Below are 24,622 nucleotides of genomic sequence, written 5' to 3'. Positions count from 1 at the left end.
AGGTAATGATCCACCTTCTGACTTATTAGGGTTATTGGAATGAGCTTGATTCATGCTACTTAACAATGAAATTCTTGAGTTTTTGTTTATTTATTTATATTTCTTCTAAGAAAAAGGAAATAGAGTAGTCCAATGCTTTAGTCTTTTATTTTTCCCTTGAGTGCTTAAAATTGTGCTTCTTAATTACAAAGTTACTTTGCAGTGAATCTCGTTATTTAATAGATTTAAAAGTTTAGAATATTACATGAATTTTTTAAGTTCAATAATTCATATATCATTGGTTTTAGACCAATAACGTGCTGCCAAGTGGACGATGCCCTGAGCTACACTCACTAACACTTAAAAGAAATATCTAAATTATGGTACACATCCTCTGTTGTTAATGCCAAGTAAACTCTTTGTTGAGACAAGTTTACCCAATAAATAGGCGACACGTAATCTGTTTGATTACTTCAACAACACGCGTAAGAACACCATTGACTCAACGTAACACGTGGTACAATTGCAGGAAGACTTGAACGCGGGAAATCCTAACATCTGCGGCATAAAATAAATTCAAGTGGGGATCGTGAGCAGCGTCGTTTTCAATACGGACCCTTTATTTTTTGACAAACAATACGGACCCTTTTAAATTATAAAAAAAATTGGATTTATGTAGCACGAGAGAAGCTCTGTGAATATATTTATAGAGGATAAGAAGTCTCACTATCTCCACTACTGAGTTCGTGATCCGAGTGAGATTTCATAGAGAGAGATTGAAAGAGAGAGCTCCAATGGCGACATCGCAATTCTCAGCGAGTTGTAGTAGAGCAAGGGCATTTCCTCACTACGAATCTCGTTCCAGATTGATCGATTTTACATGCAGAAGCAGCAAATCGAAGTTATTTCTTATCAGGTCACTGAATCGAAAGCCATTGAGGCGGTCATTCTCGGTGAAGAGCGTTTCCAGTGAGCCGACGCAGAAATTGAAGGATCCAATCGCCGACGAAGGTGTTGATCGTATTCTATCTCATTTTTGCTCTGAATTTGTACTTACTTTTTTTTGGTATTTTGAATAATGAAATCTGTTTTCTCTGTTATTCTTTGTGTTTTTTGACTTAAACTTTGGGTGATAAGGTTTATGAGATGGTAGGAAGGAACTTATGAAGTTTAATTGAGTTTAAGTAAAGTTAAAAATGGCAAATTGTGATAAAATAGTGGCTGGTTTTGTGTCATCTTTGCTGTGTTTGATAGGCGATGTACAATTGCTTTTTGGTTTTTATATATACCTGCTAGTTCAGATTAAATTGACATTTAATTGACTTGAACATGCTTTTGGATGATTTCTATCATTTGGTTCTGATCACACTCTAGAAGGCATCCCAGTCGTTTAGGATATTAGGAAAGGAGATAGCTACTGGTTGATAATCATTGTACGTAGTTAGCTTATTTCCATTTTTTATGCTGACATCAAACATGGGAAATATGAATAATTCTTGTGATTTGGCTCTTCCGGGAAGTGTACATCAGGGAGAAAAACCTTGGTTTGAGATTTTTTTTCTTCGTACATGTTCAACTTTTTCTTTTTGTTTTTAGATTTGATGTACTAGATTCTGACATTTTCTATGTGTCTTTAGAAGTTTCAACCACACTCAATTCACTCACAACTGATGCTGCATCTGTCGCTTCGAGTATAAAATACCATGCAGAGTTCACCCCATCATTTTCTCCTGAGCGACTTGATCTTCCCAAGGCTTACTTTGCCACTGCCCAAAGTGTTCGTGATTCTCTCATTATTAAGTGGAATGCAACGTATGACTATTATGAGAAGTTAAATGTGAAGCAGGCATATTATTTGTCAATGGAGTTTCTCCAGGTTTGTCATAATAATTTTTGCGATGATTCTTCTGGCAGAATTATTTTATATCACCAAATTACTTTCTGTATATCAATGTTTTCCATATATTTTTTTAAAATTTTAATTTTTGTTTGTAGGGTAGAGCTCTGTTAAATGCAGTTGGTAATTTAGAGCTCCGTGGTGCTTATGCAGAGGCTTTGAATAAGCTTGGACACAAATTAGAAGAGATTGCTTCCCAGGTTAGATCATCCTCTTCTTATGATTTTTATGTCTAGGCCAATGGCTGGGTAGTGCAATGTAGCATAGCCCTTCCCTTCTTATAAATCTGCAATCTCAAGCTTTGGCAATATCAAAGTCTATCACTTTGGTTTGGCTCCAAGAGTCCTTTTATTTTATCAATTTGGCCATTAAGTACAGTCATCATGTCAATGTTCTTATGCCATGTCTATAGTTCAAAAATCAACATCTTCCATTTCTGTTTTGTGGGAAAATCAACCACAAGAAGTCGTAAACCTTGGAAACAGTTTCTATACTTTGAGGATGAGACGTGCATATTATGCTGAAAATGGGGTTTGGCATACACTTTTTTCCCCCTCAATCACATATAAAGTTTGAATCCGTTTTTTAAGCCAAGTTATGGAAACCTATGATGTTATTAACTTCAAATTCATAGAAATCATGGTGTTCTAAAATAAGGTTACTACATGATCTCATTTGATAAAACTTTCTAATTTATCGTGAAACCAATTTACCATCTGGTTAGCTGTTGTTTCAGTTCAATGATCTGATACAGTATATGACTTCTCTGGGCTATTGCAACTAAAATGCTTGTTTTCTTTTATGTTAGGAGCCAGATGCTGCACTGGGAAACGGGGGTCTTGGACGTTTGGCATCTTGCTTTTTGGATTCGTTAGCAACTCTTAATTACCCGGCATGGGGTTATGGCCTTAGATACAGATATGGTTTATTTAAGCAGCTGATTACAAAAGATGGCCAAGAAGAAGTTGCTGAGGACTGGCTTGAGGTAGTGTTCTGTGTTCAACATCTTTTATTTAATCTGCTTCATTGTCTGTAAAGGTTAATGGCCTTGTCAATTCCTTTCAGTCGGGAAATCCATGGGAAATTGTGAGAAATGATGTCTCGTACCCTGTAAAATTTTACGGCAAGGTAGTTACTGGATCAGATGGTATAAGACATTGGATTGGAGGAGAAGACATAAAAGCTGTTGCACATGATGTTCCAATACCAGGATACAAAACTAAAACCACAATTAATCTCCGCCTTTGGTCAACCAAAGCTCCATCAGAAGATTTTGATTTGAACTCCTTTAATTCTGGGGAGCATACCAAAGCATATGAAGCCCTTGGAAATGCTGAAAAAGTATGTATGCTCAGTTTGACCTTATTACCTTTTTACAACATTCCATATGCTTTTTGGCCATTCATATCATAAAAGTCTTGATGTTGAGAACTTTCATTATGGTATTGAGAAAATCAAAATATTGGGGTTGTAGTATGGTTTTGGGCCATTCTGTAGTAGGTTGTATATAATTTCAATCTCAGATTCCACTTTGATGGAGGTGCTAGAATGGCCAACTGGTGTTGGGCCTACCCTGGTCACAAGTTCTGGTACAAGTTATGTCTAATTATAACTTGTTTGTATGTGAGTGTCTCTCAGTTCTGGTTGTCTGACTACCAACGATGCCTATTCTAAATGCTCCTTCCATTTTGTTATTACTTTTACCACTTGTAGAAAATATAAAGATGATTTTCCTTGTATACCAGATTTGCTATGTACTCTACCCTGGGGATGAATCAATTGAAGGAAAAGTCCTTCGTCTGAAACAGCAATATACATTATGTTCAGCTTCTCTTCAAGATATTATTGCACGCTTTGAGAGAAGATCTGGAGCATCTGTAAACTGGGAGGAATTCCCTGAGAAGGTTGCAGTTCAGATGAATGATACTCACCCAACTCTCTGCATTCCTGAGCTGATGAGAATTCTGATTGATTTGAAAGGTTTAAGCTGGAAGGATGCCTGGAATATTACTCAAAGGTATTTCTTATGTGCTTCATACCATTCATTGTAAGGAGTGTATATATTGACGGAGACTAGCATCTAAAATTCAATGTTACTATTCAGATACCATCATTTAAAAAAAAAAAACTATCATAGATTAGATTGAATGAAGTGAATTAATTTATCACCCCCTCCCAAATTCTGCATTTTCTGCTATTCTTTAGCACCACCGTATTACACTCGATTACTGGATTTCAGCTTATATGTTTAATCAAGTTGATCCAACCTAACCATGTTTTGGTCTCCACCGAGTTGAAATATGCATCACATTGTCCCTACATTATTTTAATATTAATTATGAATTAAAAAACTTTTCCTGATATTTCCTCAAGTTCACTAACCTCCACCATACCAGAACTGTGGCATACACAAATCATACTGTTCTTCCAGAGGCATTGGAGAAATGGAGCTTTGAACTTATGCAAAAGCTTCTGCCTCGACATATTGAGATCATACAAATGATAGATGAGGAGGTAATATTGGAATTTTTATATCAAAACCTTGTTGTTTGCTAATTATTGCTCTAACTCCTATTGTATCAATTTTCAGGTTATTGGCACCATAATTTCGGAGTATGGGACAGCAGATTATGATTTGTTAGAGAAGAAATTGAAGGAAATGAGAATATTAGAAAATGTGGATTTTCCTGAGGCCTATGCGGATATACTTGTTAAACCCAAAGAAATTGAACCTGTTGAAGATGTTGAAAAAGTTGAATCTGTTAATGAAGAAGACAAACTTGATGAAGAAGACAAACTTGAAGAAGACAAAATTGGAGAGGAAAGCCCTGATGAGAAAGAGCAGGTCTTACCAGAGCCGGTACCAGAACCGCCAAAACTGGTCCGTATGGCTAATCTCTGTGTTGTGGGGGGTCATGCAGTAAATGGTGTCGCTGAGATACATAGTGAAATAGTAAAGGAAGAAGTTTTCAATTCATTTTATCAGGTAATTATGTCACATATCTATTCTCTGTTTATCTAGACAGAAATCAGAATGTAATGCAATTTAATTATCTAGTCCCAAGTGAAGACCTTAGGGCTTTTACAAAGTTGTGAATTTTTTTCCCCTTATTATAGCTCTTTTACTACTTTGGCAGTTGTGGCCTGAGAAGTTTCAGAATAAAACAAATGGGGTGACCCCAAGAAGATGGATGCGGTTTTGCAATCCAGATTTGAGTGAAATAATAACTAAATGGATTGGCACAGAAGAATGGGTCCTAGATACTGAAAAATTGGCAGATTTACGTAAGGTAATAGCAACAATGGAGTCTCTTTCTGTATGATTGTCTGAGTTCGAGTTTAATTATTTTGTGTTCACTTAAATATAAAGGTTATTGTAATCTGTGTTGTACACTTACTAGAGGTTTGTTGTTAATAGTTCACAGATAATGAGGATCTTCACACCCAGTGGAGGGCAGCAAAAAGGAGCAATAAGTTGAAAGTTGTGTCACTGATCAAGGAGAAAACAGGATATTCTGTCAGCCCTGATGCTTTGTTTGACGTTCAGGTACTTTAATTTTGTTGGAATTGGATAAGTGTTGGAGAGTGAATGTTGTTTTATCACCACAATGAAGAATGAAATACCTATAAAGGTAATGAAAAAAGAGTGATTTTTTTTAGTATCAAAATTTTTGGGTTTTGATACTTTTGAAGGCATTATGGATGATGATCCCCGCCATTGTTTTAACTCCAATTATTTATATTCTATGTGCTTGATGGTGTAACTTGAACGGGTCAATGTTTTGCAAATTTGAAGATTTGAAGAAGCTTGTAGATACAGGCATTAGATCTGGCAATGTGATGCCATCTTTTCTTTATGACACAAATTATCCTAACTTTTTGGTACTGTTACTATTTATTTATTTTTCTTTATGACTGACTTAATTGGACCAACTACATTCAGGTGAAGCGCATTCATGAATACAAGAGACAGCTTTTAAATATCTTGGGAATTGTTTATCGCTACAAACAGATGAAAGAAATGACGGCTTCAGAAAGGAAAGAAAAATTTGTTCCTCGAGTATGTATTTTTGGAGGAAAAGCATTTGCAACATATGTTCAAGCAAAAAGAATTGTGAAATTTATCACAGATGTTGGTGCTACTATTAATCATGATCCTGAAATTGGTGACCTATTGAAGGTACGCATAGCTTTGATGCTCCACATTGTGTACTATCGAGTCTTTTCCCTTAATTGCTTACTCAAAATGACACTCGCTTCACAATGTCTTAACTATTGGGCTGAGATTACTTTCTCTGATTTGGAGGAAACAGTATATCTCTCAAATAGGTTTCTTTTTTAATAGTTTTGAGATGATAACATCATAGACCTAGAGAATATGTAAGCTGTATGGTTTTGGTAGACAGGTGCTTCATGATCTGATATTTGAACTTTTCCTTTCACTAATGGTACCTTAGCATATCTGTGTTATATACTACAATGTGTAACCTTATGATGCTATAGAAATGATATAACTCATCTGTGCACGTATGTACTGTATTTATATCAGCTGGATTTGTTTAGTAGTTGAATCATTGAGTTGGTTACACTTTAAACATAGGTGAGTTGGTTTCTCAAATCACTCAATTTCTCTAAGTGCCTGTTGCCATGAAGTTCTTCTGCGTCATTCTCTTACATCATACCTTTATGCTTTGTTTTATTAGGTTATCTTCGTCCCAGATTACAATGTTAGTGTTGCTGAATTACTGATACCGGCAAGTGAGCTCTCACAGCACATCAGGTAATTCTTCTTACTTTTGTATTTTCTTGTTTGCACTTGTTTTCAGTCATCTGCATATATTGGAAATGAAAGAACCACTTTCTTAAGTTTGGTCACCTCATGCTTTATTTAATAGCAAGATTGTAGCCTTTTTTTTTTCGCCAACATAATAAGAACACTACCGAGCTTAACTTACCCAGCTGAAACTCCTACCTGATAGGCTGGTATGTGAAAGTCCTTTTATCTGAAATGCTTACTTTTCTCTCTTCTTCTCTCTATAGTACTGCTGGAATGGAAGCCAGTGGCACCAGCAACATGAAGTTCTCCATGAACGGCTGTATCCTGATTGGAACTTTGGACGGGGCCAATGTTGAAATAAGAGAAGAGGTTGGTGAAGATAATTTTTTCCTCTTTGGTGCCAAGGCTCATGAGATTGCTGATCTCCGAAAAGAAAGAGCTGAAGGAAAGGTTTGTATTAATAACCCATTTTTCCAAATCATTAACTTTGTTTTAACTTAAATCCATTCCAATGAGCACATCTACTTTGTTTATCCGATCTTCTCATATTAACCTACTAGCTGGTATGATCTGATAGTTTGTTCCGGACCCACGTTTCGAAGAAGTCAAAGAATTTGTGAGAAGCGGTGTCTTCGGGCCTTACAATTATGATGAAATGATTGGATCCTTGGAAGGAAATGAAGGCTATGGCCGTGCAGACTATTTCCTTGTGGGGAAGGACTTCCCCAGTTACTTAGAGTGCCAAGAGAAGGTTGATGAGGCATACCGTGACCAGAAGGTATGCCAATATATTTCCAAATTCCAATTTATAACTCTAATATGTTTCTCTTCTTCCTTTCAAATCCATGGTTCAAACTCTAACTCGCCAACTTGGGTGACCATTGTTTTTGCTTAGAAATGGACGAGAATGTCAATCCTCAACACAGCTGGCTCATACAAGTTCAGCAGTGACAGAACCATTCATGAATACGCCAAGGACATATGGAACATTCAGCCAGTCGAATTACCATAGAAGTTGAGTTTTTATATCGAGTACCAAGCAATAACTAGTCCACCGCTGCATTTGGGGCTCTTCCTTTTTTATTTATTTTTTTATTTTATTTTCTATGTTGAGTTTTGTAGGGTAATAAAGTGTAGCACTAGCTAGCTCGATGACGGTATCTATCAATCTAAATAAAGATCTAGTGTTTTAATTTTTTGGTTCTATATTTACCAATTTATGGCGGATCAAGATTTTGCAGAACGTGCACATGGACAGGACAAAACACTGCTTCAACTGACTACTACGCTCCCCACACCACATGACCATCGCACGTTGACTTGCAGCAGAAGCTTTATACGTATATACATGTTTTAATGTGGTTGGTTGGTAAAGACTAAAGAAGTAATAAAATGAGCACTAACGACAATATTTCCGTTTCGAGGAAAACGACATGCAAAACGTGTAATTTCTGCATCATATAATAATTTGGACGTGTTTAAAGCCAGCGAAGTTAATGGCTTGCTCCAGCTTGCAGACTGGTCATGTGAGACACTGGAGAAGAAGAAAAAAAATGAAGCAATTGGAGAAGGAACATTATCTACCCAATGAAAATCTTCATCCAACCTTGGAACATATTTGGCCAAACTATGGGCTGCCATATTAGCCAGATCTTTTAACATGGGAGATCTTAATTCTAGGGAAAAAGGAAAGAAGATGAGAAATATCTTTAATAACATCGGAAAAACTGGATAAACTAACAGCTGGCCCATTGATAGCAGTAGAAACTAGCAATGCATCTGTCTCAATAAAATGAATAGTAAATCCCAGCTCTAATGCCCACTGTAAAGCATCAAATAAAAGCTTTACCCTCCTCCATCTCTTTAGGTTGCAAATTTCCTATCAAAGGTTTTGACATAGCAGCCATGACTTCACCTCTGTGATTGTGAATTATGGCTCCAACACCCATCAAATTTGATGCTACATCACAGGCTGCATCCACATTAAGTGTAAACTGTCCCATAGGAGGCGCTTTTCATGTAGACGGACTAAGATGACTGGTAGTTGGAACTAAAGCAGTAGCTTTCTTTTTTGCTTCACAAAACTGGCTATAGACTAGGCGTGATTTACCATGAAGAATGTTATTGCTTATTGACCAGATACACCACATAATGCAGATAAATTGTTCCATTTCTGTTTTAGTTGGTGAACTTGACAGTTGCTGCTGGAGCAAGTCTCCCCAATTCAGATGTCGAACCATATTTAAATTCAAGCAAAATGAAGAGAGCTTCCATATGGCCTTAACTGTTGTACATGAAAATAAAGCATGGCCAATGGATTCTCATACAGTCTTACATTGAGAACAAATGGCAGGAGTGATTATCTTTCACTTAGCAAGGGCCATAGGAACTGGTACCGATTGTTGTATAGCCTTCCATGCAAATATTTTCACTTTAGGTGGTAATGTGAAAGAAGAAATAATTTTCAATTTAACTTACAGATTAGGGTAACAGTTGGTACCCGACCGAGCCACCCCTAATGGGGCAGGTATGGGAATTCTTAATAAAGGATGGGACTGGAACAAGGGTGGGGAAATGACCTCCACCCCAAACCCGCCCTATTTACACTGAGAAATTTGACTTTTTATGCTTAATAGTATGGTGTAATACAAAATAATGCTAGGCATTTTTAACATTACAAAATAATGCCAAAAGTTTTGCTAGTACCCAAAATACCCCTAAAAACAACTATCTCCTCTCTTCCCTCCTCCTCTCTTCCTTCCTCCTCTCTTCCTTCTTCTTGTTTCTTCCTCACTCTCACTCACCTCATCTCACCTCACACCACCACTAAGAGCACCACGGTAGAACCCCACCGAACTTGGGACCGCCACTAAGAAAGCCATTTGTAGAGGGGGATCAAGACCAAAGTAAGGGTTGAGAAATCTTGGAGAAAAATTTAATGGGTAAGCAATTTTTTCTTAAATACTTGGATTAGTGATGTTTCCTTTAAAATTTTTGAGCATTTCGAATAGATCTGAGCAATATTTGTACTTTTTTTTTTGTTTTTTCTGGTTTTTTGTCGATCTGCGTTTTCTGGGAATTTTTTGGGTTTGTGTTGTGCTCGATGCCTGCTCGATGTAGGCTCGATGACACAACAATTTTAGTGTTGCATGTTCTGCTCGATGGGTACTCGATACCTACTCGATGGGTACTCAATGGTAATGTGCATTCTCACTATTTCATGCATGCTCGATAGAAGCTCGATGCTTGCTCGATGCAAGCTCGATGGCACACCATTTTTTACGTTGCATGTTGTACTCGATGGGTACTCGATGGTAATGTGCATTCTCACTATTTCATGCATGCTCGATAGATGCTCGATGCAAGCTCGATGGCACATCATTTTTTACGTTGTATGTTGTACTCGATGGGTTCTCGATGGTAATGTGCATTATCACTATTTCATTCATGCTCGATGGATGTTCGATGCCTGCTCGATGCAAGCTCGATGGCACATCATTTTTTACGTTGCATGTTGTGCTCGATGGTTACTCGATATCTACTCGATGCAAGCTCGATGGTAATGTGCATTCTCACTATTTCGTGCATGCTCGATGCAGGCTCGATGGTCATGTTTTTCAGCATCGTTAGAATACCATTTCCTACCATCTGTTTTTCAGCTAACTGTATTTGTGTTTTTTTATTTCAGGTTCTACTGTTTACGTATTTGTTTCTTACAACGGTGTTTGGGAAATGCATGGTAGGAAATGGTATTTTAAGGATGCTGAAGGTGAAGTGATACCAGTAGAGAATGATGTCACTTACTTGCAACTACTTGACATACTGCACGAGACATTTCAGGTGGATAGAGAGGTGTATGAATTGAAACTCGAGGTGCCATACGTATGCGGCGAGCAACCATTTGCACCGGTTCAATTGAAGAATGATCGTCAAGTTCGTGTATTCTTAGGAATAAGCTTGAATGAACGGGTAGTCTTATGTGTGACTCCAGTTAAGAAGAATGTCATATCAGATCCTTCTCCTAGTGTGAACAAAAAAGACACGACCAGTTTCGATCCATCTCTTGCAGGTAGTAGTTACAAGCATCTTAGCGAGGTGGGCACTTTTGTTCTAGTTACTGATCCGACGGCTACTATTCAGCTTGATATACCACAAGGAGGTCCCACAGGTGTGCTTGAGGCATATGAGTACGATCCCTAAGTGAATGATGATCCAGTTGGTAATTGCTTTGAAGATAATGATGATGGTTTCGAGGATGACTTGTATTATAGTGCAGATGTTTCAAATGAGGAGTTAGACATTTCCCAAGCCTAATAAAATAATACAGTTAAACAAAGTCGCGTGAAAAATCCATCAATAAACATACATGCAACCATCGAACCCTATCGAACATGCATCGAACCACTATCGAACCCCTATCGAGTACCCACCGAACACCCATCGAACCCCTATCGAACAACCCTTGAGCATGCATTGAACCACCATCGAACCCAACAAGAAACCCAATGCATCGAGCATGCATCGAACACCCATTGAACCCCAATCGAGTACCCATCGAACCATTATCGAACATCCCTATAGCCTGCATCGAACCATCGTCGAACCCAACATAAAAACCACTCCATCGAGCATGCATCGAACCATGATTGAGCATGTACCAAATCACAGAAGCACAAACCTTAAACCTAAGAAATGCCTACCCATCGAACCCCTATCGATTATGCATGAGTACTCGATAGGGGTTCGAGTATGCATCGAACCCCTATCGAGTACCCATCGAGTATGCATCGAACCCTCTAAATGCCTGCACATCGATGCCCATCGAACCTCCCATCGAATAACATCGAACCCACCATCGAACCATTGAGCAACATAATAAAACCAGGCAAAAACTCACAGTTGTCTTTCAACGTACCCATTCCAAAATACTAAAACAAAGCATATCAATATGCTCAAAACAATTCGTAAACTATGCAATAAACGAAAAAAGTCACAACATTCACACAAAAAATTAAAAAAATATATATACATATAAACATATATATACAACAAAAAATTCAAAAAAAAAAATACATATAAACATATAGGGAGATCGACCTTAGTGGGTCAGGGAGGACGGAGGCGGAGGAGGGAGGTCTTGGGGATTTGGGTTCAGTTTTTGGGGGAATCGACGTCGTGCCGGTCTCGGGGATCGACGGTTGTCGTGCGGTCTCGGTGGAGCGACGGTTGCCGTGCGGGACTCGTCGGAATCGACGTCGGTGGGGAGTGGTCGATGGTTTCGTCTGAAAGATAGAGAGGGAACTGTGTAGGCGGAGGGAATTCGAGAGAAAAAGAGAGAGGGAAACTGAAGAGACAAATGAGAGGGTATTTTGAGTATCATAAAATAAATTGGCATTATTTTGTAATGTTAAAAACGCCTAGCATTATTTTGTATTACAACCCCATATTAAGCATAAAAAGTCAAATTTCCCTTTACACTGTAGTTTTAATTTATGTTTTAATATAAATATTTTAAAAAATAGATACATTATAATAAACTATTAAAAAAAATTTCCTAATGGTATAATTTTTTTTTTTATTTTATATTAAAAAGTTAAAATTTTTAAATTATTTTATCAATTTTGGAAAAAAAAAAATTAAACTTTTTACGAGGCGGGAAATTGATGGCCCCGATCCCGTTTACCAAATTGGAATGTATGCATAAGAATACATATGCGAGTATATATATGAGTGTCACGCGTGCGTATTTATACATTAGATACATTTATGTGTAAACATATTCATATTCATATAGAAATAGCACTAATTTGAGGGACCAAAGGTAGCTCTTAAATTATATCTAACAGCTGAGAGATATCCAAGATTAAAATTACTTTACAATAATACCAGAAGGACCAACCTACTGAAGATTATGATAAAGCTGAACATAACTATAGAGCCAAAAAAAGAAATCCAGTCAGGAACTGTTGGAACTTATCTATATAAGTATGAATTGTTAAAAAATAGAAAATATGTTTTAATGACTCCTTAGAGGAAGAGTCCCACATTGTTTTAGAATACTCATTTGTAAGGGTATATAAATAGTGGACTTGGGCATTGGGGTTGTGATACCCACTTTTGTGAAAGAGGGAGGAGTCACACAAATGCTCACTTGACCACTACACGCGCGCACCGCTGTCCATTCGAGCTGGTGTGGTCTGGTATGCACCTTATTATTTTTGGAAAAAATTTATTTATTAAATATTATTTTATTTAATAAAAACGTGATTAATTTTCGGTAAAACTAAAAACTTTTTCTCTTCAGCTTTTTCAGGATTCCAACTGCCTCTCCCACGTTTTAATAAAACGTTTTTTCCCGTTAAAAAAGATATACATTTTTCTTTAAAAAGAGTGCGATTACTTTTCAGAATATAACAACTCTTCTCAATATATTTTTCGATCTGAAAAAAATTACACTGAGTTTATTCCGAGCAGTAGCATTATTAAGGTTGTAGTAAACGACGGTTCTCTACGGTGCAGTGGAGGTCTGACACAGTATTGACTGGGCTGTTTTATCCTGGGGACGACGAGGCTGATAGTCTGCTTGCACATCTCTGGGCAGTGCCGCGAACGTCTTAAAGAGAGCGACATAGTCCACGACTCAACCCAGATTATTATTCGGTAATTTCGTTCCTTTTTATTTCTGCAGCAACTCAACCTTGGAACAATTTTAAGACATTTAAGTTTTTGCCATGACTACCGATGATAACTCTGGTATTGTTGACATAAATAAATCATTTCGTTTTCAGGGTAACCATTTTAAAAGATGGAAACAGAAGATGTTATTTTTTCTCACAATGAAAAAGGCTAACACTGCTCTGATTACTGATAAGCCTATTGTCTCTGAAAAAGATGACAACGATGAAATTGACAAACAAACTAAGACATTAGAGGCTTGGGTCGAAAATGATTTTTTATGCAAAAATTTCATTCTCAATGGTTTATCTGATGACTTGTATGATTATTATAATTGTGACAAAAATGCAAAGGAAATCTTGGACACACTGCAAAAGAAGTATGACACTGAGGAGGCTGGAACCAAGAAGTACGCTGTCAGTCGCTACCTCAAATTTCAAATGACCGATGACAAGCCAGTGGAAGCCCAATCTCATGAACTTCAGAAAATCGATCATGAAATAATTTCTGAAGGTATGTCTTTAGATGAACAATTTCAAGTTGATGTGCTTATTGACAAACTGCCCCCTGCGTGGAAAGATTTTAAAAAAATTCTCAGGCACAAAACATAAGAATTTTCACTAGAAAGTCTGATCACTCGCCTTCGTATTGAGGAGGAAGCTCGTAAACAAGACCAGAAAAAAGAAGTGCTTGTTGTATCCAGCAACAACAACACTAACAAAAAGTCCACTTCTGTAACGACCCGAATTTGCTAATCGGGCTTAGGGCTTTGATTAGTGTGCCTGGAGGGCAATAAGTGATTTAATATGCTTATATGTGGATTTATGTGAATATATGATTATGATACATGTTTGATAAGTGTGATAAATGTTATAAATGTGATATTAGGGGCATAAGTGTGATAAATGTGATAAATGTTATATATATGTGATATACCTGTGTAGCACGGATCGAGACAGTCCTGGTGAGCGGTTAGTCAGAAAGTCACAACAGGGTTGAGATCCTGACTCGGGGTGAGTCGAGGGGTATTTGGGTACTAGGTGTGTTATGAGATTATTGGGACATGGAAATAAACATTTGGAGATATATTCGAGGATAGAATGTCTAGGCGGGAATATTGGGGAAATTTACCATTTTGTCCTCAGGGACGTTTTGGTATCCCGAGCCTTGAGGTAACCCTTTAGACTTAAGTCAAGTAAAACAAAATAGAGGAATAGTTTAGAAACTTTAGAAACCGACTCATACCTCCTCCCAACTGAAGATAGTTCTTACTTCTCTCTCTCTTTCACTCTCTAAGGAAAACTCAAGGGAAACCTAAGGGAAATCAACTTAAAGCTAAAGGTTTTCAGCTGGGAAATCTAAGGGAACTTGAAGCTTGAAGATTGAGGCTTAGGGGGAACTGGTTCAGAGGCTTAATTCAGTAAGAGGTAAGTTCTAATTATTAAGATTTAGTCTTGAATTTCTGCTGGTTTTGAGGATTGCATGTTGGTCAAGCTTGGTCTACTTTTGGGTGCCTTAGCTGAGTTTTGGAGTAGGATTCAATGGGGTTTTAGTGTTGTTATTGAGCTGGAATGATGGTGTTATTATCTAGAATTGTTAGTTTGGTTTTGGTGAGGATTGGCTTGAAGAAAAGGTAGAAAACTGATGAGGAATTCTGGGTTCGGAGGTGAGAGCCGCGGCCCTAGGAGGGGTGTGCCGCAGCCCGTGTGCGCGCGCGGCCATGGGAGGCCGAGAAGCTCATGCGCGCCGCGACGCTTGGTGGGCGCGCCGCGGCCCGTGTGGGGGTCAGTGTGGTGCTAGCCTCTGTTTCGAGGATAGCCGCGGCTCTTGTGGGTGGGGCCGCGGCCCTTAGTGCCAATCTGAGTTTTAAGGGTATTTAGGCTTGGGAATTTAATGGGTAAGGCTCGGGATGGATTTTATCACCCGGATTGATAGAATTCAAGGTCTCGGAGGTTGGGGTTATGGTTCGAAGTTATTTATTGGATTAGAATTTGATAGATGGACATTGTTAATGTGTTGTGACTAGGGTTTCGGCGAGGCTCACGTTAGAGGACTGTGCTCGGGGCATCGGTGCTCAGAAAGCTCGGAACTCAGGTAAGAAAACCCTTGTTCCCATAGAGCTTGTGTGAAGGGCTGGGCCCAATGTGTTTGAATGGAATTGATATGCAGGGTCGAGCCCAATATGCTAGAACTGCGGGGCGTAGCCCTTTAACTGAATATGCTAGAATTCTATACTTTCTTGTTATGCTATGTGTATCATGATGTGAATGGTCGGCTAGAGCTGGGAACGGTGAAGACCGAGAACGGCGAAGGGCCGGGAACGGCGTTGAGCACGTTGAGTGCAAGGCCGAGAACAGCAAGGGGCCGAGAGCAGCGTTGAGCACGTAGAGTGCGAGTTGCCAGAGCGAGTCCCTAGAAGGATACCTGGGATATCCTCACGGCGTGGTCCGCGAACCCAGGGCTTGGTAAACGCCTGGGACGGCTAGGCCGTATGTGTTTAGCCATTGGTGGCCTGTTTATATGCTTGATATATGTGTTGCATATGTTATCTGTATGTGGGTTTCTTGCTGGGCTTCGGCTCACAGGTGCTCTATGGTGCAGGTAAGGGTAAAGAGAAGATCAACCAACCATGAGTACAGCAGGCATGAGGCGACGTGTACATGTTTGGCCAGCCTGGCTTCCGCAGCCAGAGGATTTTGGGAGATGTTTGTAAATAAATTTAGATTTTGTCGTCTAGCCGACTTAGTACAGTTTTTATGTTGTAAATATTTCTAAACTGTATTTTGGGATCCCAAGTGTAAAACGTTTATGATTTACTAAGAAAAATTACTACTTATAATGTTTTTCCTTTGTTTACGGCTTAATTACACTGTTTGACTTAAAACCTCGATTAGCGAGTGTGTAGCACGTTTTTAAACTCACTTAGTAACGGCTCTAAGGAAGTAGGGCGTTACAACTGCAGTTCTGAAACCCAATGGAAAAAACTTCAAGAATCAGAATCGAAAGCAGAACTCAAACCGCAACAATCAACCTCGGAACAATAATCAGAATTGGAACCATCAAAGGAACCAAAACAGGCAGCAGCAACACCCCCCTAATAATAATAATAAGAATGAACCTGCGCCATTTCTGTGCTTTGTTTGCAACATACCAGGTTATATTGCATGCAAGTGCAGGAATAGGCCAAGCTCTGCTTCGCAGGCTAACCTGACAACTGAAGAGCCTTTCACGGCTATGATAACTGAGATCAACCTTGTTGGTGGATCAGAAGGGTGGTGGGTAGACACTGGTGCTTCTCGCCATGTTTGCTATGATCGAAATATGTTTAAGACATATACTGCTGCTACTGAGGATAAGAAAGTGTTGCTGGGAGATTCACACACTACGATTGTTGCTGGTATTGGAGATGTGGAATTAAAGTTTACCTCTGGAAGAACTGTGATTCTTAAGGAAGTCATGCACACTTCAGAGATGAGAAAGAATCTGGTCTCGGGTTACCTTCTCAACAAGGCGGGGTATACACAGACTATAGGGGCTGATTTGTTTACTTTAACTAAGAATGAGATATTTGTAGGGAAAGGATATGCAACTGAGGGAATGTTTAAATTGAATGTTGATGTTAATAAAGTGAATGCTTCTGCTTATATGTTGTGTAATTTTAATACTTGGCATGCTAGACTCTATCACGTTAACAAGCGCATAATCAAGAATATGAGTAGTTTAGGCTTAATTCCTAAATTATCTTTAAATGACTTTGAAAAATGTGACTATTGTAGCCAAGCTAAGATCACAAAAACATCACATAAATCTATGACTAGGGAAACTGAGCCTCTAGATTTAATTCATTCTGATATCTGTGAACTTGATGGAACGTTGACCAGAAATGGAAAACGTTATTTTATCACTTTTATTGATGACTGTTCTAATTTTACATATGTGTACTTAATGAAAAATAAAAGTGATGCTCTTGATATGTTTAAATCTTTTGTGACTGAAATTGAAAATCAATTTAATAGAAAGATAAAGAGATTTCGTAGTGATAGAGGCACTGAATATGATTCTAGCATGTTTGTTGATTTTTATAACTCACATGGAATTATACATGAAAGAATTGCACCATACTCACCTGAAATGAATGGCAAAGCCGAAAGGAAGAATAAAACTTTTACTGAATCATTTATTGCTATTTTGCTTAATTCTGGTGCTGCATCTTATTGGTGGGGAGAAATATTATTGACTATATGCTATGTGCTTAATAGAGTTCCAAAATCTAAAAGCAAAATTTCTCCTTATGAAATCTTGAAAAATAAACAACCAAACATCTCTTATTTTAAAACATGGGGTTGTTTGGCATATGTTAGAATTCCAGATCCTAAAAGGATAAAATTGGCTAGTAGAGCATATGAATGTGTGTTTATTGGCTATGCTGTTAATAGTAAAGCATATCGATTTTTTGATTTGAAAGACCATGTTATTTTGGAATCAAATGATGCTGATTTTTATGAACATAGATTTCCATTTAAATTGAGAAATAGTGGGGGTACATCATTTAGTAACATGCCTGTGATTAGAGACATTGAGCATCATGAGGGGAATGAAACTGAACCTAGAAGAAGTAAAAGAGCTAGAGTCTCTAAAGACTTTGGTTCTGATTTTTGTGCATATACTTTAGAGGAGGATCCTTCGAACCTCCAAGAAACTTTGACCTCATTAGATGCTGACCTGTGGCAAGAAGCCATTAATGATGAAATGGACTCTCTTGAGTCTAACAAAACCTGGCATTTAGTTGATTTGCCTCTAGGATGTAAGACAATAGGATGTAAATGGATTCTGAAAAAGAAATTGAAACCTGATGGTACTGTTGATAAGTACAAGGCACGTCTTGTTGCCAAAGGTTTTAGACAGAGAGAAAATGTAGATTTCTTTGACACATACTCACCTGTCACAAGAATAACATCTATTCGTGTGCTTATTGCTTTAGCTTCTTTACATGATCTTGTTGTGCACCAAATGGATGTTAAAACTGCTTTTTTTAATGGTGAATTAGAAGAAGAGATTTACATGGACCAACCTGAGGGATTTGTGATCCATGGTCAAGAACATAAAGTGTGCAAATTAGATAAATCTTTATATGGTTTGAAATAGGAACCTAAGCAATGGCATGAAAAGTTTGACAATCTAGTTATCTCACATGGTTTTAAAGTGAATGAAAGTGACAAATGCATTTATTATAAATCTGAGAATGACATTTGCACCATCATATGTTTATATGTGGATGACTTGCTTATTTTTGGTTCGAACTTGCATGTCATAAATGATGTGAAATATGTGCTATGTGAAAACTTTGATATGAAAGATATAGGAGAAGCGAATGTGATCCTTGGTATAAAGATCACTAGGTCTGAAAATGGAATTTCTTTGGATCAATCTCATTACATTGAGAAGATTTTAAAGAAATACAATTACTTTAACTGTAAACCTGCGTGTACACCCTATGATCCCAGTGTAAAGCTATTTAAGAACACTGGTGATGGTGTAAGACAAACAGAGTATGCAAGCATCATTGGTAGTCTTAGGTATGCCACTGATTATACTAGACCCGACATTGCCTATGTTGTGGGACTATTGTCCAGGTTTACTAGTAGACCTAGTATTGAGCATTGGCATGCTATAGAAAGGGTCATGAGGTACCTTAAGAGAACTATGAACTTTGGATTGCATTATCATAAGTTTCCCGCTGTCCTTGAAGGATACAGCGATGCTGACTGGAACACCTTGTCAGATGATTCCAAGGCAACCAGCGGCTATATTTTTAGCATAACTGGTGGAGCTGTTTCATGGAAGTCTAAAAAACAGACTATTCTGGCTCAATCTACAATGGAGTCAGAAATGATAGCACTAGCTACTGCTAGTGAAGAAGTAGGATGGTTGAGAGGCCTGCTAGCTGAGATCCCTTTATGGGAAAAATCGATACCTGCTGTGTTGATCCATTGTGATAGTACCGCGGCTATTGCAAAAATTCAGAACCGTTATTACAACGGTAAAAGACGTCAGATACGACGTAAGCACAGTACTGTTAGAGAGTTCCTCTCTACTGGAGCTGTAAGAGTGGATCATATACGCACTGATGAAAATTTAGCTGATCCTTTGACGAAAGGATTAGCTAGAGAGAAAGTCCTTAAAACATCAAAAGGAATGGGACTATTGCCCTTAGAATGATGAATCACACGTGATGGTAACCCGACCTATAGACTGGAGATCCCAAGAAATAGGTTCAATGGGTAATAACAAGTTATGATGTGATATGAGATAGATCATGCTATTACTTAAATTTAACTTGAAGCATGAATTCCTGAAGCGACATAAGGATGAGTTAATAGAAACTCTTAATGAGATCTATACTCTATGTGGAGTGGAGTACCGAGCTACAGGAGTACTCTTGATAGACTCACCTACGTGAATGTGGAAGTAGGGCCGCTTCCTATGAAATTTTGGGCAAATTTCTAGAGCATTCACTATACTGGGATAGACGTGCATGACCATTAAAGCACGGGCTTTTGGACTACACCCTAGAAAGATTGTGCGTGGTGCAATGTTAGAGATAGAGTTCAAGACTACGTGTCACTCTAGTATATTCTAAATTGCATTCACTATGCAAAGGTTCAAGTCGAAAGATACATTTGTTTATGCTCAATCTTATTGTTCTTAGGTTACTGCTCGATGAAAAATATTTTTTAAATAATTCAAGTGGGGGATTGTTGGAACTTATCTATATAAGTATAAATTGTTAAAAAAATAGACAAAGTGCTTTAATGACTCCCTAGAGGAAGAGTCCCGCATTGTTTTAGAATACTCTTTTGTAAGGGTATATAGATAGTGGACTTGAGCATTGGGGTTGTGTCCCAAGGGATACCCACTTTTGTGGAAGAGGGAGGAGTCACACAAAGGCTCACCTGACCACCACACACGTGCGCGCGCCGCCGTCCGACCGAGCTGAGCTGGCTGGTTGGTGTGGTGTGCACCTTATTAATTTTTGGTAAAACTGAAGACTTTTTCTCTTCAGCTTTTTCAGGATTCCAACTGCCTCTCCCACGTTTTAATAAAACGTTTTTTCCCGTTAAAAAATATCTACATTTTTCTTTAAAAAGAGTGCGATTACTTTTCAGAATATAACACTCTTCTCAATATATTTTTCGATCTGAAAAAAATTACATTGAGTTTATTCCGAGCAGTAGCATTATTAATGTTGTAGTAAACGATGGTTCTCTACGGTGCAGTGGAGGTCTGACACAGTATTGACTGGGCTGTTTTATCCTGGGGACGACGGGGCTGATAGTCTGCTTGCACATCTCTGGGCAGTGCCGCGAACGTCTTAAAGAGAGCGACCTAGTCCGCGACTCAACCCAGATTATTATTAGGTAATTTCGTTACTTTTTATTTCTGCAGCAACTATCTCAACAGGAATTCAGCACTAAGAAGTAGTTTAATCATTTTAGACATCTCTTCATTATCTTGAATAGTTAGAATCGTTGTAACTTGAGAGATTGAGACAAGCTAAGAATGTTTTCTAAGACGCCGGTCATTTCTACCACTCTTCATTACTTCATAAAGAAGTACAAAACTCTCATAACACACCAATGAAAAGCATGATACACACTGCCAATAATCTCATTATTTTACACAGCATAATACTAAGAATTCAAAAAAAAAAAAAAACAGAACTTGATTACCTCAAAACCATTTGCAAGTTCATACAAAGAGTTGATAAATTTTGATACTAGAAATACAAACAACATGTTCAACGCGGAGCCTTTTTCTTTCCAGCAATGGCTACTTTCTTACCCTTCAAAGTTCTACAGTTGTTCTTGGTGCGCTGACCTCTGCAAGGCAGCCCTTGAATGTGTCGTACTCCTCTATAGCACTGAATTTCCTTCAGTCTCCTTATAGCCAAAGCATTGAAACGCCTCTGAATAAAGCCACAAAACCAAGCACCCAATAATGCCAAAGCCTCAAAAAAAAAAAAAAAAATCCCAATACAGAAGAGGGAAAAGACATGGGATAGGACTTACCAAATCTCCCTCAATCATGTACTTTGAGACTTCATCTCTGATAACGATAAGTTCTTCTTCAGAAAAGTCTTTGGTCAACTTGTTTTCTATGCTAAGGTCATTAAGAATTTTGCGAGCTCGGGTTCGACCAATTCCATGAATGTACTGGAGAGAGAACTCAATCCGCTTGTTGTTTGGAATCTCAACCCCTCCAACACGAGCACATTTCACGCTTAGAACACCAATCTGATTATCATAATTAAAAAGGAGACGGAACCCAGTTCAAATAATAACAAACCCAGTTTCAAAAACACTATCATGATCCTCGATTGAAGCTCAAATAACTTTCTATCATTGAGTTTTGAGGCAGATGGGAGCTAAACCCATGAGAGGTTTTAACAATTAAAAATGAGAAAAAAGAAAAAGAAAAGAGTTGAGACATGTTTCAAAACCAAACGCGAGCAACAAAAGCGAAATTTGGAGAAAGAAAGGCTTTAACGACATAAACAGAGGAACGACAATAAAAGAAGAATTACCTTCGGAGGGGTAGCAATGGGGAAGGAGAGGCGGTTGGAGAGGGGGTTAGTAGCTCGGCCGTTGCAGATTACAGAAAGTGAGGGCGCCACAGGCATGGCCAGCGTTTGTGCCATTTTAGCGTTGTGTGTGTCTGTGTGAGGTGTGGATGAAGATGACGATAATGAAGGGGTGGTTGGACTTGGACTGCTTATTCTTTTTCTTTTGGTCCCGTTTTGACAATACAAGCAGCCCAAACGAAGATAGCCCAATATTTACAACTCTCTTTTAGGAATTTTGTTTACTTGAGTATATGTAAAGTAAAATCACTAATAATTAATGGTAAAAAATACACATTTGATTTTAATTATCAGAATAAATTAGATTTTAATTAATATTTTCATAGAATTAATGTGCTATAATTTATAAATAAAAATATTTAATTTGTTTTCATTTTATAGGAAAATGATACATTTTTTATTGAATAAAATAAAAAAAAAAGTAAAAGTGAAAGAAAATAAAGAAAGTTTGTATTTTGAAGAAGTCAATCCCAAATTGAAAAAGCCCAATCCAATTCATAAAGATGTCATGTCACCATTCCATGCAATTTCTTCGTCAATTACAACTCATTCCAACAAATATTGACAATCTATGTGCTTCTCTCTCAACCAATAGTAGCTTGTCACATGTTATTTCCAATTTCCACCATAGTTTATTTGTATTCTACACATATAAACATGATGTAATTTTCACTTGTAAAACACACATTTCCTACACACTTCTCTTCCTACTATATTTTCTCTCTATTTCCTCTTCTCCATTTTATCTCTAAGCCTAGTTATCTCACATTTTTAATGGAAAATGTGAGAATGACTTTTAACTCAGGCTATAGTTTTCTTTTGGTGAGGATAGGGGTGAAACTTTGTATTTTGTAATTTTTTTATTTTGAATTTATAAAAGTGTTTTAATGTCCTAATATTTGAGTTTTATTATTTCTATAATTATTTATGCAATTAATATTTATTATTAATTTTATATAAATTCAGTGAAGCTTTTTCTATGTAATTTTACCAAAAGTAATTTATATTAATTTTATTATTTTTTGGAAAGTCATTTACTGCATTATCACAAAAATGATATAGTGTCGATCTAGGATTTTTCATAACAATAATATTAGCATGAGATATTAATTTGTTATTTTGTGAGTAGTCTTTTACTGCTTAATTGTCAACGATATTATGTCGATGCTAGGTTTCTCATAATAATAACACGTACATGTACTTCAAGTATGAAATTTTATTTATCAAATACAATTGCAATTTATCAAAGTAAATAGGTGACCAAAATATATAGTGGAACCTCAATGCCTCACCAAGCCTTTTTATTATTTATTGTTTTTTTATTTTAATCCTTCAAACAAACAAATCAACATAAATATTGTTTCTTTTTCCTGTTCTTATATTACTTACTTTCTAATCATTTTATTTATCTCTTTGTTTCTTTACATGCTTGTGGAATCGACCGCCCTTCTATACTACGACCACCACTTAGTGGAAGTCATATTTAAGCGTTAATCAACCAATTAATTGGAATTGATTGTTGCTATTAAATTAATTAAAATAAATAGGAATTTTAATATTGAATTGCACTAATAGCGGTAAGACACTTCATGTAATATTAGGCACCACTAATTCTTAGTAATACTCATAAGTAAGGTTGTGCAAACCGCCCAACCCAAATAAACCGCTTAAACCAAACAAAAAAAAACTAACAAAAAATGCAACCCGAATAACCCAATAAAAATTCAAACCGCTCAATTATTATATTGGGCGGTTTGAAAATTGTATCAACCTGCTCAAATAACCCAAATATTAGTTTTTTTTTCATTTATACATACATATGCTATGTATATTATTACATATATTATATGTAATATTAAATATTGCATTTAAATTTTTAACAATGATTCTATATATATATATAAAAGAGAACTGGAGATGATGTGACACTCTAAAATTACTCCAAACTATTTTTTCTATTTTCTCCTTTAATCTAATTTTTTATTCATTTTTATTAATAAGGAGATGATGTGTCATTCTAAAATTACTCCAAACTTTATTTTTTTAGATATTTAAATAAGATATTTTTTTTAATTAAATACCTAATAAACTAACAAAAAAAAAATAAAACAAAAACTATATTAAATGTTATTTTTTTTAGATATTTAAATAAGATATTTTTTGAATTAAATACCTAATGAACTAACAAAAAATAAAATAATAAAAAAACTACAAATATATACTACATAATATACTAATAAAATAACATCTTTGAAGCGGTATATAAAAGATTATCCAAATGAGTAATCAACATTGTGATAAAACACAAGGTCCATGAGTTAATTTTAAAAAATAAAGGGTCTAAATGGGTAATCGGCTAAAATATAAAGTTCAAAATGGTGTGTATATATAGTTTACTTTCTATAAAGAATTTTTAACACTTTGAATAAATACATAGTCCAAATGTTAATTTTTAAAAATAAAGAGTCAAAACAAGTAATCGGCCAAAGTATAGTGTTCAGATAACCAATCTATCTATTTCTATTTTTAACATCTTGACAAAACTTGAGGTCCACAAGTTAATTTTTAAAAATAAAGATCTCAATGAGTAATTGGCTAAAATACAATGTTCAAAATGATGTGAACCCTTACAAAAAAACATGAATTATATATA

The 24,622-nt window shown here is 36.8% G+C and overlaps 2 protein-coding genes across 3 annotated transcripts; one reads left to right on the top strand and one right to left on the bottom strand.

The window, feature by feature from the left end:
- The first annotated feature begins 662 nt into the window (after positions 1-662).
- On the top strand, positions 663-7,848 carry LOC133817917 (alpha-1,4 glucan phosphorylase L isozyme, chloroplastic/amyloplastic). Of its 2 annotated transcripts, none has more exons than XM_062250559.1 (15): positions 663-990; positions 1,620-1,855; positions 1,975-2,076; positions 2,685-2,861; positions 2,942-3,217; positions 3,622-3,893; positions 4,273-4,390; positions 4,467-4,862; positions 5,014-5,166; positions 5,295-5,423; positions 5,820-6,056; positions 6,580-6,656; positions 6,917-7,103; positions 7,231-7,431; positions 7,549-7,848. In XM_062250559.1, exons 1-15 carry the CDS (start codon positions 774-776, stop codon positions 7,663-7,665), a joined length of 2,895 nt encoding a protein of 964 aa, XP_062106543.1. In that variant the 5' UTR covers positions 663-773; the 3' UTR covers positions 7,666-7,848. The 2 variants fall into 2 exon arrangements, with proteins under 2 accessions (XP_062106543.1, XP_062106542.1); XM_062250558.1 differs by having other exon boundaries at positions 1,617-1,855.
- Positions 7,849-20,955: 13,107 nt separating this feature from the next.
- On the bottom strand, positions 20,956-22,111 carry LOC133817915 (small ribosomal subunit protein uS13c). Its single transcript, XM_062250557.1, has 3 exons — positions 21,913-22,111; positions 21,398-21,622; positions 20,956-21,294 (listed from the first exon to the last, which is right to left on the bottom strand). The coding sequence occupies exons 1-3, from the start codon at positions 22,024-22,026 to the stop codon at positions 21,127-21,129; spliced, it is 507 nt and encodes a 168-aa protein (XP_062106541.1). The 5' UTR covers positions 22,027-22,111; the 3' UTR covers positions 20,956-21,126.
- Between the last annotated feature and the right edge of the window lie 2,511 nt (positions 22,112-24,622).

This window comes from Humulus lupulus, chromosome 2 (assembly GCF_963169125.1).
Source record: "Humulus lupulus chromosome 2, drHumLupu1.1, whole genome shotgun sequence".
NCBI classification, from domain to species: Eukaryota; Viridiplantae; Streptophyta; class Magnoliopsida; order Rosales; family Cannabaceae; genus Humulus; species Humulus lupulus.
The sequence above is the reverse complement of the archived record's forward strand: the minus strand, read 5'-3'. Positions and strand labels throughout refer to the sequence as shown.